This window comes from Tribolium castaneum, chromosome 8 (assembly GCF_031307605.1).
Source record: "Tribolium castaneum strain GA2 chromosome 8, icTriCast1.1, whole genome shotgun sequence".
NCBI lineage: Eukaryota > Metazoa > Arthropoda > Insecta > Coleoptera > Tenebrionidae > Tribolium > Tribolium castaneum.
Window position 1 is genome coordinate 13,975,624 of NC_087401.1, and position 11,564 is coordinate 13,987,187.

Genomic DNA, 11,564 nt, shown 5'->3' on the forward strand with positions numbered 1-11,564 from the left:
GAAATAAAACTTGTGGCATTTCATTTGAAAAAATTGAGTTATGGGTGTTTAAAGTTCTGAAAACTTAACTTTAAACATATGGGGTTTATTCTTTTTTAGAAATTTGAAAACACCAAAGGAAAGATCGAGGTTTCCTCTTTCAAATGAGCTAAAAATTATTTCCAAATTTTAAAAAATGGCAGAGTTATCGATTTTTGAACTGGAAGGTGCGAATTCAAAAAAAATTAAAAACCCAAATATTTCGTAAACGGCTAAATTTAGGTATAGAGAGAGCTTATGAAAACTACATTAAAATAACTCAAGTAATCCAAAAACGCATTAAAAAATATAGCTTTCCATTTAAAATAAGAAAGTTGATAGCGACTTCCGGTATAACCGGAAGTGTCACCATCTTGAAAATATTTTCATTGGGCAGGACCTAAGAAATTATGCTTGTATAAAAATTTTCAGATGATTTTATTAAACCTAAACTTTGTTTTTTTAGTTTTTGTGTGACCTTATTAGATACCATAAGAAACAAACATAGAAGGCATTGCGAAACGAAACGTACTAAAGCACAATTTCATATTCAATAATAAAACTAGGATTTAAGAAGAATGTTGAGATTGTTCCACAATCGAAATTCTTTTGTTGCTGTTTTTCTACTCAAATCAAATTTAATAAGAAAATACAGTTTCAGGTTAACATAACAGAAGAGTTTACATTTCATGCATAAACAAATGAATAACTGGCGCAGTCGATGCAACAAAAACCAAAACACCAAAATAAAAAAAACGTCCAAAATATAGAAATAAATGGTAAAGTGTCCTTAAAGTTACTCGATTGGAACAATTACAAAAAAAAGTGAGCGGCATGTAATGGAGCCCCGGTGCCCTTTCGCCCCCACGTGCCTCAGATACAACAACAACCCATCGATTGTGTGCCGAGGTCGTGCAATCGATCGTCGATGCATAAACAGCCCCCTTAATCGATGATCAATCGATCGCCCCACACCCCCCGACCCAACCTCGCCCGTGCTGTAAGACGCCAGACAGGTGTAAGTTCGCTCGTCGGCGTTTCCTCTCGCCATTTTGTCGGTGCCGTGCCACCTGCGGGCGTAGCACTGGGGCTCCGGAGCGGCGCCGTCGCGGTGCTCACCTGTGTACTCGTCGAACGGCTCCGTCGAAGAAGCGATGGGTGTCAGAAGGAGGGCACAGATCGCGAACCAAAACATTTCGGCGGCGAGGCGACAAAAACGTCTGATGGGGGTCTTGTACGCGCACGGGGCACACACCACAACTCGCTTTTTTATGATGATAAACACACGATTTTCATACCGACTCACTAAATTGTGTCGTCATGGACGGCTAGGTTTTCATTGACTGTCTCCCTTCCCTTCGGAGAAATGGTGGATTGGAGAGATGGCGTTGCAAAAAATGGCGCTACGTTTAAATTCAACTAACTTTTAGGAAAAAGTGGGAGTTTTTAGACATGTGACGCTTTTTCTAACAAGTTGTACCAAATATCCAAATCCAAATTGATTGTAAAAATGGTTTCGCTATGTTCTAACATTGTTGCTTCACAAGAATTCACAATAATCCAGAAATGGTTGTTCATCAAGTGACCCATGAGTTTAAAACGTAAACGCCTTTGCGTACTTTTTTTACCTTTTGCCGCATTATTTTCTTATTTCTGTCAGTTTTATGCTCCGCTTTCCGTTTTTTATACGTATGTTTTCTCTCAATATCTTATTTTTGTTTACGTGTTGTTTCCTTACTTTTTCTTCACTTTTTTTCATAGAAAAATTGTCACACCTGATCCGAGTTCGTACAACCGACCTCCCCCGCCAAAAGTGGCGCTTATACCACTGAGCCACCAGGGCCCCACGTACTGACCGACTTTTGCAGATATTTTAACAGAAACTTTTTAAATAAATCAACATTACAAACTATATAATTGCAATAATTCACCTAAAACGCAAACACATTCAGTTCAAAAGTCGGCGAATTAGCTCGAGAAAACATTTTCTTTCACTTTTTTTCAATTTGATTCTCTAATTTTTCACCAGATTTCATCAAAAGATACCGGGCGTATAAGTTGATTCTACAATTTTAAATCTGTTTTTACCTATTTTGTAACTTTCAGCACGTTTTTGACCGAAAATGGACATTTCTTCAAAAATCACCAAATTTGTATATTTTCTAGTCAAAAATAGTGGACGTGCGCAAATCCTACCGTATTCGCAGTGGCCATGATTTTTTTAACAATGTTTTTCGGGACTTTACTAAACAAACTCAGTTAACTAAAAATTTTTAGAGATAAATTAAATATTTTCGTTTATTTTTTTAATTTAAGAAGTAAGTCATCTAAGGATTCAACGCTAAAGTTTGAAGTTATGTTTCACCTTTACGTTCATCTCTTTTTCACTCAAAACAAAAGATATTTTCCCTTTATTACAATGTGCGCTAACGTTTACAATTTGGCGCCTTTACGTACTTTTACCTTTTGCCGCATTATTTTCTTATTTCTGTCAGTTTTATACTCCGCTTTACGTATATACGTCTATGTTTTTTCTCAATCTCTTATTTTTGTTTACGTGTTGTTTCACTTACCTTTTCTACACTTTTTTTTCATAGAAAAATTGTTACTCTGATCCGGGTTCGAACCCGCGACCCCTCAGGTCGTAAGTGGCGCTTATACCACTGAGCCACCAGGGCCCCACGTACTGACCGTCTTTTGCAGATATTTTAACACAAATTTTTGAAATAAATAAATATTACAAACTATATAATTGCAATAATTCACCTAAAACGCAAATACATTCAGTTCAAAAGTCGGCGAATTAGTTCGAGAAAACATTTTCTTCCACTTTTAAAGTAATGAAACATTGATGAAGATTGAATAAAAACATCGAAACGTTGTGTTATCTTATCATTGATTAGTCCAAAAAACTTCAAATACTTTAATAAAATAAAATAGATAGGAGGTGACGAGAAAAGAAGAGCAAAAGGAAAACGGGGAGAGAATTTAATGAGACACTCTGTATAATAAATTATTTAATAAAAACCCCATAGACATTCACACGGACCAACACTTATGCAACCAACATTTCACACAAAAAATTTGATACGACGCCTTAAATACTTAATATTTTTTTAAATAAAAACATCCAAAAGTATTCCATTTTTTTTATTACAAATTAATGTTAGCACCAAATCCAATTTTATCAAGTTTTAAAATCAATCAATTGAGCTGTCATAAAAGCAAGGTTAGGTGGAAAAATCATTACAAATTATGATAAAATAAGAGCCTCCCACATGTCTCTCTTTGGTATTTTTCTGGTCACAACCATTCTGGGAGCAAAATATGTACGTTTAAAAATTTTGAATATTTTTTTCTACATTTTGATTTTTTTTAGGTGGGGGCACATCCTTCATATTATTGTGATTTTGGTTTTTGCGAGTCGGAGCAGTATTGTTGTGGGGATAATAAATGTTGTATGAAAGTAACAGACCTGTGGTACTTTTGGTAACATTATTAATGTGTTATGTAACGAGACAAGTACAACAAATATTGATTTTTAGGTTTGGTATTATTTTAGCAGTTATCATTGTCATTGCTTTAATCTTCTTCAAATTCTATAGAAGGCGAACTAAGTACAACAAATACGACAGAGTACCCGTTGTCCACTAATTAATGTATTACCAATTTATTATTATTTATTAAATAATTATTTTTATTGAACAATTTATTCCTCTACTACAAAACCCTCATCATTGTAACAATCTACCACAACAAACTGAAACAAATAGAAATTATTAATAATATGTATTTTGAATAACTTACTTAGCCAACGAAATTTCAGGCATTCCTGGATCAGCACCTTTCCGAAAGCCTGTAAAAAACACATTTTACAAAAACTTACTATAATTATTTATAAATTTACCCAAATAAAGCACAGTTGGGATGAAACTGTAATGGAAAACTGTTTTCGTTAATTCAATAACGAGCGATAGTCGCTGTTTGGCACCATCTGAAAGGACCATTTTCGTTGTTTTTGGAGCAAATTTGCAAAAAAACTTCGAAACACCGTGTTTTTCTGAATTTCGATAGTGAGGTTATCTAAATATGTCAGGAACGCTGTATTACTGGTTGCCTCTACAAAACTCAAAAAACAATACTTCGTTTTTATTTTTTAGAAATAAATGATTATTTGTTATTAATGTAATAAAAAGGTGGAGTTTTAATTATTTGAACTGTCTAATTTTAATAAAAATAACTAAAGACACTCATCTCAGTCATCTTTTACTCCAAGTAATTTTTATTTTGAGAAACCAAACTTGGTCCAATAACTCAAAAGTGTTATTAGTTGTAGTTGAAAAATAAAGACAGTTTCGAAATCCTTAAACTGTTCATTGTTTTCCCCGTTATCATTCAATTAATCTTCTCATTTCTTAGAAGATCCCTCGTTTCACCTGCTTGGAAGTTTTGAATAACCACTTTCTTATCTTTTTTAATTGGGTTCAAATATTAAAAATACTCATATTTCACACCTGTCGTCAAAAACATCGATTATAGTTCAACCGAAATCAGATAAATCCTATTCATCACAGCCAAAATCTATATAAATGTCCAACTCACTCAACGTTTCCAAACACAACCAAAATGAACCTACTCATCTTTCTAACAGTTGCGATTGTCTTCGCTTCGGGTAAGAATCACCTTTAAATAATCCCAACTAGCGTTAAAATTTCAATCAGCCAAACCCCCTCTAAAAATCGGCTTCCACCCCAACCCCCACATAATCAACGGAGACGACGCCGCCAAAGGCCAATTCCCCTACCAAATCTCCTACCAGTTTGGAATCTTGGGCGTCTACGAGCACGTGTGTGGAGGCTCCATCCTCTCGCCCACCTTCATCGTCACAGCGGGGCACTGCGTCACCGAAGTGCCAACACAGGGGGACCACCGAATCGTCGCTGGAATCACCGAACTCAACGAACAAAACAACCAAAGACAAGAGATCCAAGTCGTTGAAAAAATCGTCCATCCTGACTTCAACGGACGCGTGGGACCAAACGACATCGCTTTACTCAAATTAGCAACACCGCTAGAATTCGGAGACCTGGTACAACCTATCGGGTTGCCTGAACCCGGCTCTGAATTCACAGGAGATTCAGTTCTGACAGGATGGGGCTCCACCTCCACCACCATTGTCCCAATTTTGCCCAACCATTTGCAAACTGTCACGGTGCCCATCTTGTCTTACGACGGTACGACCATGACAGTAATTAATTGGTTGTAATTTTTTTTTTTTAACAGATTGTAAGAAAGCAGTCGATGCTTTACTTGACGAAAATCAGGAAAATCCCCTAAATGAGGTGTCAAATGTTTGCACTGGGCCTTTGTCAAAGGGCGAAAGTGCCTGTTTGGGGGACAGTGGGGGGCCATTGGCCCAGAATGGTACCATCGTGGGGGTTGTTTCCTGGGGTTTTGTACCATGTAGCCATCCAGAGGCACCGTCAGTTTACACCAAAGTTAGCAGTTTTGTCGATTTTATCAAAGAGCATGTCCACGATTTGCCCCAATAAATGTGTGAAGTAAAAATAATATAGTTTTTTTTGCTCTCCTTTAGATTAAGGTGTTATGCATTTTGACGTTTCCTTAAATAAAACCTTAAATAAATAGTAATTCTGCAAACACTACGTAATTAGATCTGTAGTTTTTTCTTAGTAAAAAATTTAATCCCCGGCAGCAGTGCCAAAAGTCCATTGAGTCGATTTTTTTGCAATTTTAAAACCAATTCTATTTAAAGATAAGAATTCAGCTTTATAAAATATACTGTGTGTTGCGCTTTTTGAGCAAATTTGTTAAAGTATTTTCTTTCTCAAAACCTCAAGAATGACCTAAAACCATCTAGTATTTATAAAAAAAATAAAAATGACAATAAACTTGAGATAACACACTGCATGTAAATGTTTGAACGGCGCTTTCAACGTAATAATTGATTATTGGCAGCGATAATTAAAAAAAATCAATGATAAAATTCAACACCAAACTAAACGTCTATAGAAAATTTCTTCAAATAAAAAAGAGAATACAAAAAACTCATGAAAATTAAAACAAAGAACATAAAGAAGCTCGAGAATTTACAAATAACAAAAAAAAATTAACCTCAAAAATTGCGACAAATGGATTGACAATATGATTATCAATAATAAATTACAAGAAAGAGAAAAAGTAAAAAACCAAGTCGGACATTAGATAATAATTATGTAAATAGAACCGGTTATTAATTTAATTCTCAATTAAACGCGTGATTAAGTGATCACGTGACCAAAATACACCAATTTGATTGGTCTATTTGCGTTGTTAACTTTTAACAACGCAGTTAACTTGACTTGAGCTTTCTATAATGGTTAAGATGACAATATTTTATACTTATAATTTGCGACAAGTTTCTGGTGGAGATGAAAATTTTAGAATTCTAATACATGGTAGAGCAAAAAATTCTAATTTTTTTTGAAACAAAAACACCGAAAAAAACGAATTAATAGTCAGTGGAAAAGTCCAAAAAATGAAGGTATAAGAGTTTTAGAACCGGATTATGATAAATAAAGTAAAAGCAAAATTTAATATACTCATGGGTTACGTTTGTGAGTTATGAGGTTATTGCTATGGATTATGGACCAAAAAAAAATGTTACCTTACCAAACATTTTGCCGAATTTTTTTTTGTTGATAAAATTGTAATAGTATAAAATAGTATAAATAGTATAAATAGTATAAATAGTATAAATAGTATAAATAGTATAAATAGTATAAATAGTATAAATAGTATAAATAGTATAAATAGTACAAATAGTATAAATAGTAAATTGCATTAGCTATTAATTTTTTGAAGTGTTTGAATAATTTAAAACAACAAATTTTGAGAGAAATTGCGACGTTGGCTTTTTATCGTTTTGAAACAGCCAATACAAATTCAGAAACTGAAACAAAAAAAAAACGTCATGGATGAGATTTCTTTTTTATATCACTAAAGAGTTCTGAAATCTTCTGTGACTCAGTCACAACCAGAATTATACGGTGGGTTCAAAAAGTCTTTAGATCAACTCTTGTTGTGGAATTTAGACTGCTTGATTTTTATTGACTTTGATAGATTATCGTTCTATTCTGTTGCTACTTGCGATTTTCCTCAGTATTTTCGTATGTAGAAATCGTAGGAATCAACATACGTTCAAGATTTCACAGCAAGAGTTGATCTAAAAATTTTTGAACGCACTGTACTTAGTATATTCAAATTTATCCAATTATTTCATCATCTCAAAAAAAAGGTTTTGATAGCGTGAAGATTAATATTAATATTAATAATTAATCATTTTTAAAAAATTTAAAAAATATTCAAAATTAAAAAAAATAGTGTGATAATAAAAAAGACAGATACTGGGAAAAGTATTACCGCTGTCACTAGCACGTTGATATTCATTAATTTTTTGATTATTTGTGTAATATCTTGTGAAAAATTTTTTTAACTTTCTTGTTTTCCAAAAAATTTCAAAATCAAAAAATTACCTTCATATTCAGTTCAGCTGCAAAATTATGGGTTTTTATACTTGTGTTAATGTCTTAATACATTAAAAAAAAACTAGTAAATCAATGCAATAAATCTTTATTTTATACTTTTCTCGTCAATATTCCCTTTATTTGCTAACACACTTGAAATTTTCATAAGTTTCCGCATTCGGACACACATCAATCACCGGATACAGCACCCTCTTCCCACTGCTATACTCCTCACACGTGTAATACTCCATGGGTTTCCCCTCCAAAGCTCCACTATCCCCAGCTTTGGCACACAATGGCACCGGGAATTCATCCACTTTGCACCCACCGGACAACTTCACATCGCAAACCCCCGTCTCAATATTGTACCCCAACCCGTCCTCACACCGGCTTGAATACGCCTGAAGCCTACTCTGCCCCATATCCACACACAAAACGAACTTATTACAGTAGAAGGGGTCGGGAAAAATCCCCACTTTTTTACAAGGAAAGGCCAAATCGGCGACCCCGTCACAGAACGGATCAGAAGCGCTGGAACAACCCCCTTTGACACATTTCTGGCCAGAAGGGCAGGTCTGGACGTGGTCTTTTCTAAACGTATGGTCGTTGTTTTCAACACAGGCCACTAGCTCGGAACAGGTCTCGCAAAGGAGACCGGCCGAAGTGCAGTTTTTTGGGGGTTGGAGGGTGAGGCGGTAGTCGATGAGAGGGCTGGCGTGGCAAAAAGCCACGAACTGGAATAATGGGTTGTTTAACGGGCGTAATGTTTGCCAAATCGAGTGAGCGCGGCGAAGTTAAATTATTAAATAATTAAATTAAAGTTAGCAATTTTGTCGATTTTATCAAAGAGTATGTCCACGATTTGCCCCAATAAATGTGTGAAGTAAAAATAAAATCGTTTTTTTTTGCTCTCCTTTAGATTAAGGTGTTATGTATTTTGACGTTTTCTTAAATAAAACAATAAATAGGTAGTAATTCCTGCAAACACTACATCATTAGTTAGCCACAAACTAAAATAATGGGTTGTTTAACGGGCGTAATGTTTGCCAAATCGAGTGAGCGCGGCGAAGTTAAATTATTAAATAATTAAATTAAAGTTAGCAATTTTGTCGATTTTATCAAAGAGCATGTCCACGATTTGCCCCAATAAATGTGTGAAGTAAAAATAAAATCGTTTTTTTTGCTCTCCTTTAGATTAAGGTGTTATGTATTTTGACGTTTTCTTAAATAAAACCATAAATAGATAATAGTTCCTGCAAACACTACATCATTAGTTAGCCACAAACTAAAATAATGGGTTGTTTAACGGGCGTAATGTTTGCCAAATCGAGTGAGCGCGGCGAAGTTAAATAATTAAATAATTAAATTAAAGTTAGCAATTTTGTCGATTTTATCAAAGAGCATGTCCACGATTTGCCCCAATAAATGTGTAAAGTAAAAATAAAATCGTTTTTTTTTGCTCTCCTTTAGATTAAGGTGTTATGTATTTTGACGTTTTCTTAAATAAAACCATAAATAGGTAGTAATTCCTGCAAACACTACATCATTAGTTAGCCACAAACTAAAATAATGGGTTGTTTAACGAGCGTAATGTTTGCCAAATCGAGTGAGCGCGGCGAAGTTAAATTATTAAATAATTAAATTAATCAAAAAATTACTCACAATAATTAGGAACACGGTTTGCTTCATTTTCGGTTTTGACGGTTATTTGGAGAGATTGGGGATTTTTATACCCAGAAAGATTCAATATCTTGTCGGTTTAGCGGCGAGATCAAAGTTTTGTGTTGCAATTATTCTCTTTGTTGATAATTTTGTGGAGAATTAATGGCAAAGTCGTGTATTTTGTGTGACGATATTAACAAAAATTTTTCTTTTTGTTTATTGATAACTGAAGCGTAGCAAAATTTGTAGAAGTTTATTATGTATTAAATAAAATAAATGAATAAAAACTTTTATTTCTCTTGTCTCTTGTCTATTTTCCAAGAAGCGAATTTTAAATTGAAAAATTTTTTCGTATGAAAAAAATATTGAGAATCCACAAATCGGTGCTAATTTACTCTAAAGGTAACAGTAAATAAAAGAATAAACTTTATTTGATACCACAGTACCTATGCCACACAAACAACACCCATTTTCTGGAAATCTATGATCTAATGAGTCAGTTTATAAATTTTTTGGTATTTTTGTTTCAAGACATGTAGTAACGTTATCAGCTTTTACATTACTTAATTTTACTTAATAAAATAAAAAAAAAATAAATAAAAGTTATAGATAAAATAACACAAAAACTTTTTTTATCTTTCTGTTCTCGCCTTATGCGATCAGAGCCTACTACCTCTTTTAAGTTTTAGAAAAAATATTTTTTTTCATTTTAATTTAATAGTTTCGTAATTTGTGTTTTTTATTGCGCTCATAATACAGAAAAACTTCCCTTAGCAGACACTTCCGCATAACGGACATCTCTTCACAACGGACATTTTTGTAAGAACGTAATAAAACCTATATTAAAATTTACCTCTCCCATTAGCGGACACCTCTCCACAACGGACAATTAAAGGTTCCCCATTGATGTCCGTTGTTGAGAGGTTTTACTGTATTTATATACCAAAGACCTCTAAGCTAGTTTTATCAAAATTCCATGAAAAAAAATCTTTAAGAATAAAATAAAAAAAAAACAAAAAATATATACAGGGTGAGTCTACTAATAGTATTTCTTTACTATATCTTATGAATCAAGCTGCAAAAAATTGTTATTCCTTATGTCATCCGTTGTTGTGTGGTAAAAATGTTGCTAGGCCCAAAAAATAATTAATTAAACGTAATTTTGCTGTTAGTAACAATTTTTAAAGGACTTTTTTTCGAAAACATAATTTACATACCATTAACATTGTCCTGTAATACAATATTTTAAAACAATTTTTCACTCACTGCGTTTGCCTGTGTTCTAAGCAATTGTCATGAATATGGCCTACTTTATACATTCATTAAATACTACACCTAATATATTACATTTTTTCTCTCAACAACTAAATTTTTATTAAAAAATAATTAATTAAACGTAATTTTGCTGTTATTAACATTTTTTGAGAGAATTTTTTTTTCGAAAACATAATTTTTTAATCGTTTTAAAATAACCCTATAGAACTCATAAAATTTCAAATAAGTAATATTTTCACATTTTTAATTTTGTTGAAGTATTCTTAAGTAATCTATTTAATTTTAATATAAGAAAAGGTAGCAAAATTCTCAGACAGAAAAACATTAGATATTTAATAACAAACGCCCAATTCGGTGCGAATATTAATAATTATTACTATTATTAGTTGTCAGTCTAACTTAATTATTTTTTTAATCTTGATAATATTTGACTTTTTCTCGTACTAAATGCCGAAAAAACTGTACCTACTAGTAACATTTATTTTTATCAAAGAAATTAAGTTTTGGATTTACAAACCTGCTTAAAAACTCCTATAAGAGCCACTAATAATATTGTACATTTTACCAAATTTAATAATTTTTTGATTTGTTTTTCGTTTAATTTTTTAAAATAGTATTTGCACTTTTTGTTGAAAAAAAAGTTTAAACAACCTAAAAATTCATATCTACTATAAAATTTAGTGTGAGGCTAAAATTTAAATAAATAAAACGCCCAGAAAAAACTTTTTTTTTTAATCCCATTTCGTAATTTTTAGTGCGATTTACCGAAATCTTGCGAAAAAATTAAATTTTTGGCTTGTTTATTTATTTTGAATACAGAAAATTACGCTTTTTCCTGAAAATTTTTTTAAAGCAAAATACAGTCAAACATCTGCAGTGCGAACTAATTACAGCAAGGGGCGGTTCTCTGGCCAACTTTCCAACTGAAAAAAAGAACAGTTTTATTAAAACATCTTATTTATGATTTTTTAATTTATTTGCTAAAAAATCGAATTAGTTTAATTTCGAGTTGGAGTTCACATTGAATTTTTTCAATTTTAAACTTTGCGGGCAATTTAAAATATTTACCGACTTCCTGATAAG

The 11,564-nt window shown here is 32.7% G+C and overlaps 4 protein-coding genes and 1 non-coding gene across 7 annotated transcripts in view; 2 read left to right on the forward strand and 3 right to left on the reverse strand.

Moving 5' to 3' along the window:
• Cals (Calsyntenin) overlaps positions 1 to 1,401 on the reverse strand; it is a 58,516-nt gene extending 57,115 nt beyond the window's left edge. Inside the window, exon 1 of the mRNA XM_008196530.3 lies at positions 1,138 to 1,401. Within this exon, the coding sequence (XP_008194752.1) occupies positions 1,138 to 1,213 (76 nt within the window). The 5' untranslated portion in view covers positions 1,214 to 1,401. The remainder of the gene's footprint in view (positions 1 to 1,137) is intronic.
• The window catches only part of Tom7 (Translocase of outer membrane 7), an 84,065-nt gene extending 79,935 nt beyond the window's left edge, over positions 1 to 4,130 (reverse strand). Inside the window, exons 1-3 of one of the 2 annotated variants that reach the window (NM_001162394.1) lie at positions 3,926 to 4,025; positions 3,826 to 3,874; positions 3,766 to 3,778 (exon numbers count right to left, since the gene is read on the reverse strand). In NM_001162394.1, the coding sequence (NP_001155866.1) occupies positions 3,766 to 3,778; positions 3,826 to 3,874; positions 3,926 to 4,025 (162 nt within the window). Of the gene's footprint in view, positions 1 to 3,765; positions 3,779 to 3,825; positions 3,875 to 3,925 lie in introns of those variants that run through there. The other variant, XM_064358175.1, reaches the window with a different exon arrangement.
• LOC103313395 (uncharacterized) lies at positions 3,206 to 3,718 on the forward strand. The gene is made up of 3 exons (XR_010335269.1): positions 3,206 to 3,347; positions 3,398 to 3,507; positions 3,564 to 3,718. It is a non-coding gene; the product is annotated as an uncharacterized LOC103313395 (transcript).
• Positions 4,131 to 4,529: 399 nt separating the features above from the next.
• Ctlp-6d (chymotrypsin-like proteinase 6D) lies at positions 4,530 to 5,589 on the forward strand. 2 transcript variants are annotated; one of them, XM_008196488.3, is made up of 3 exons: positions 4,530 to 4,690; positions 4,740 to 5,252; positions 5,302 to 5,589. In XM_008196488.3, the coding sequence occupies exons 1-3, from the start codon at positions 4,645 to 4,647 to the stop codon at positions 5,568 to 5,570; spliced, it is 828 nt and encodes a 275-aa protein (XP_008194710.2). In that variant the 5' UTR covers positions 4,530 to 4,644; the 3' UTR covers positions 5,571 to 5,589.
• A 2,045-nt stretch (positions 5,590 to 7,634) lies between these two features.
• On the reverse strand, positions 7,635 to 9,233 carry Pmp1-b (peritrophic matrix protein 1-B). Its single transcript, NM_001168431.1, is given in 2 exon segments — positions 7,635 to 8,278; positions 9,207 to 9,233. Coding segments are annotated over 2 exon segments (624 nt in total). The 3' UTR covers positions 7,635 to 7,681.
• Positions 9,234 to 11,564: the final 2,331 nt, after the last annotated feature.

Coding starts and splice junctions, on each gene's coding strand:
- Ctlp-6d (XM_008196488.3), top strand. CDS start 4,645: ATGAACCTACTCATCTTTCTAACAGTTGCGATTGTCTTCGCTTCGG. Junction 4,691..4,739: donor TGCGATTGTCTTCGCTTCGG/GTAAGAATCACC, acceptor AATTTCAATCAG/CCAAACCCCCTCTAAAAATC. Junction 5,253..5,301: donor GCCCATCTTGTCTTACGACG/GTACGACCATGA, acceptor TTTTTTTAACAG/ATTGTAAGAAAGCAGTCGAT.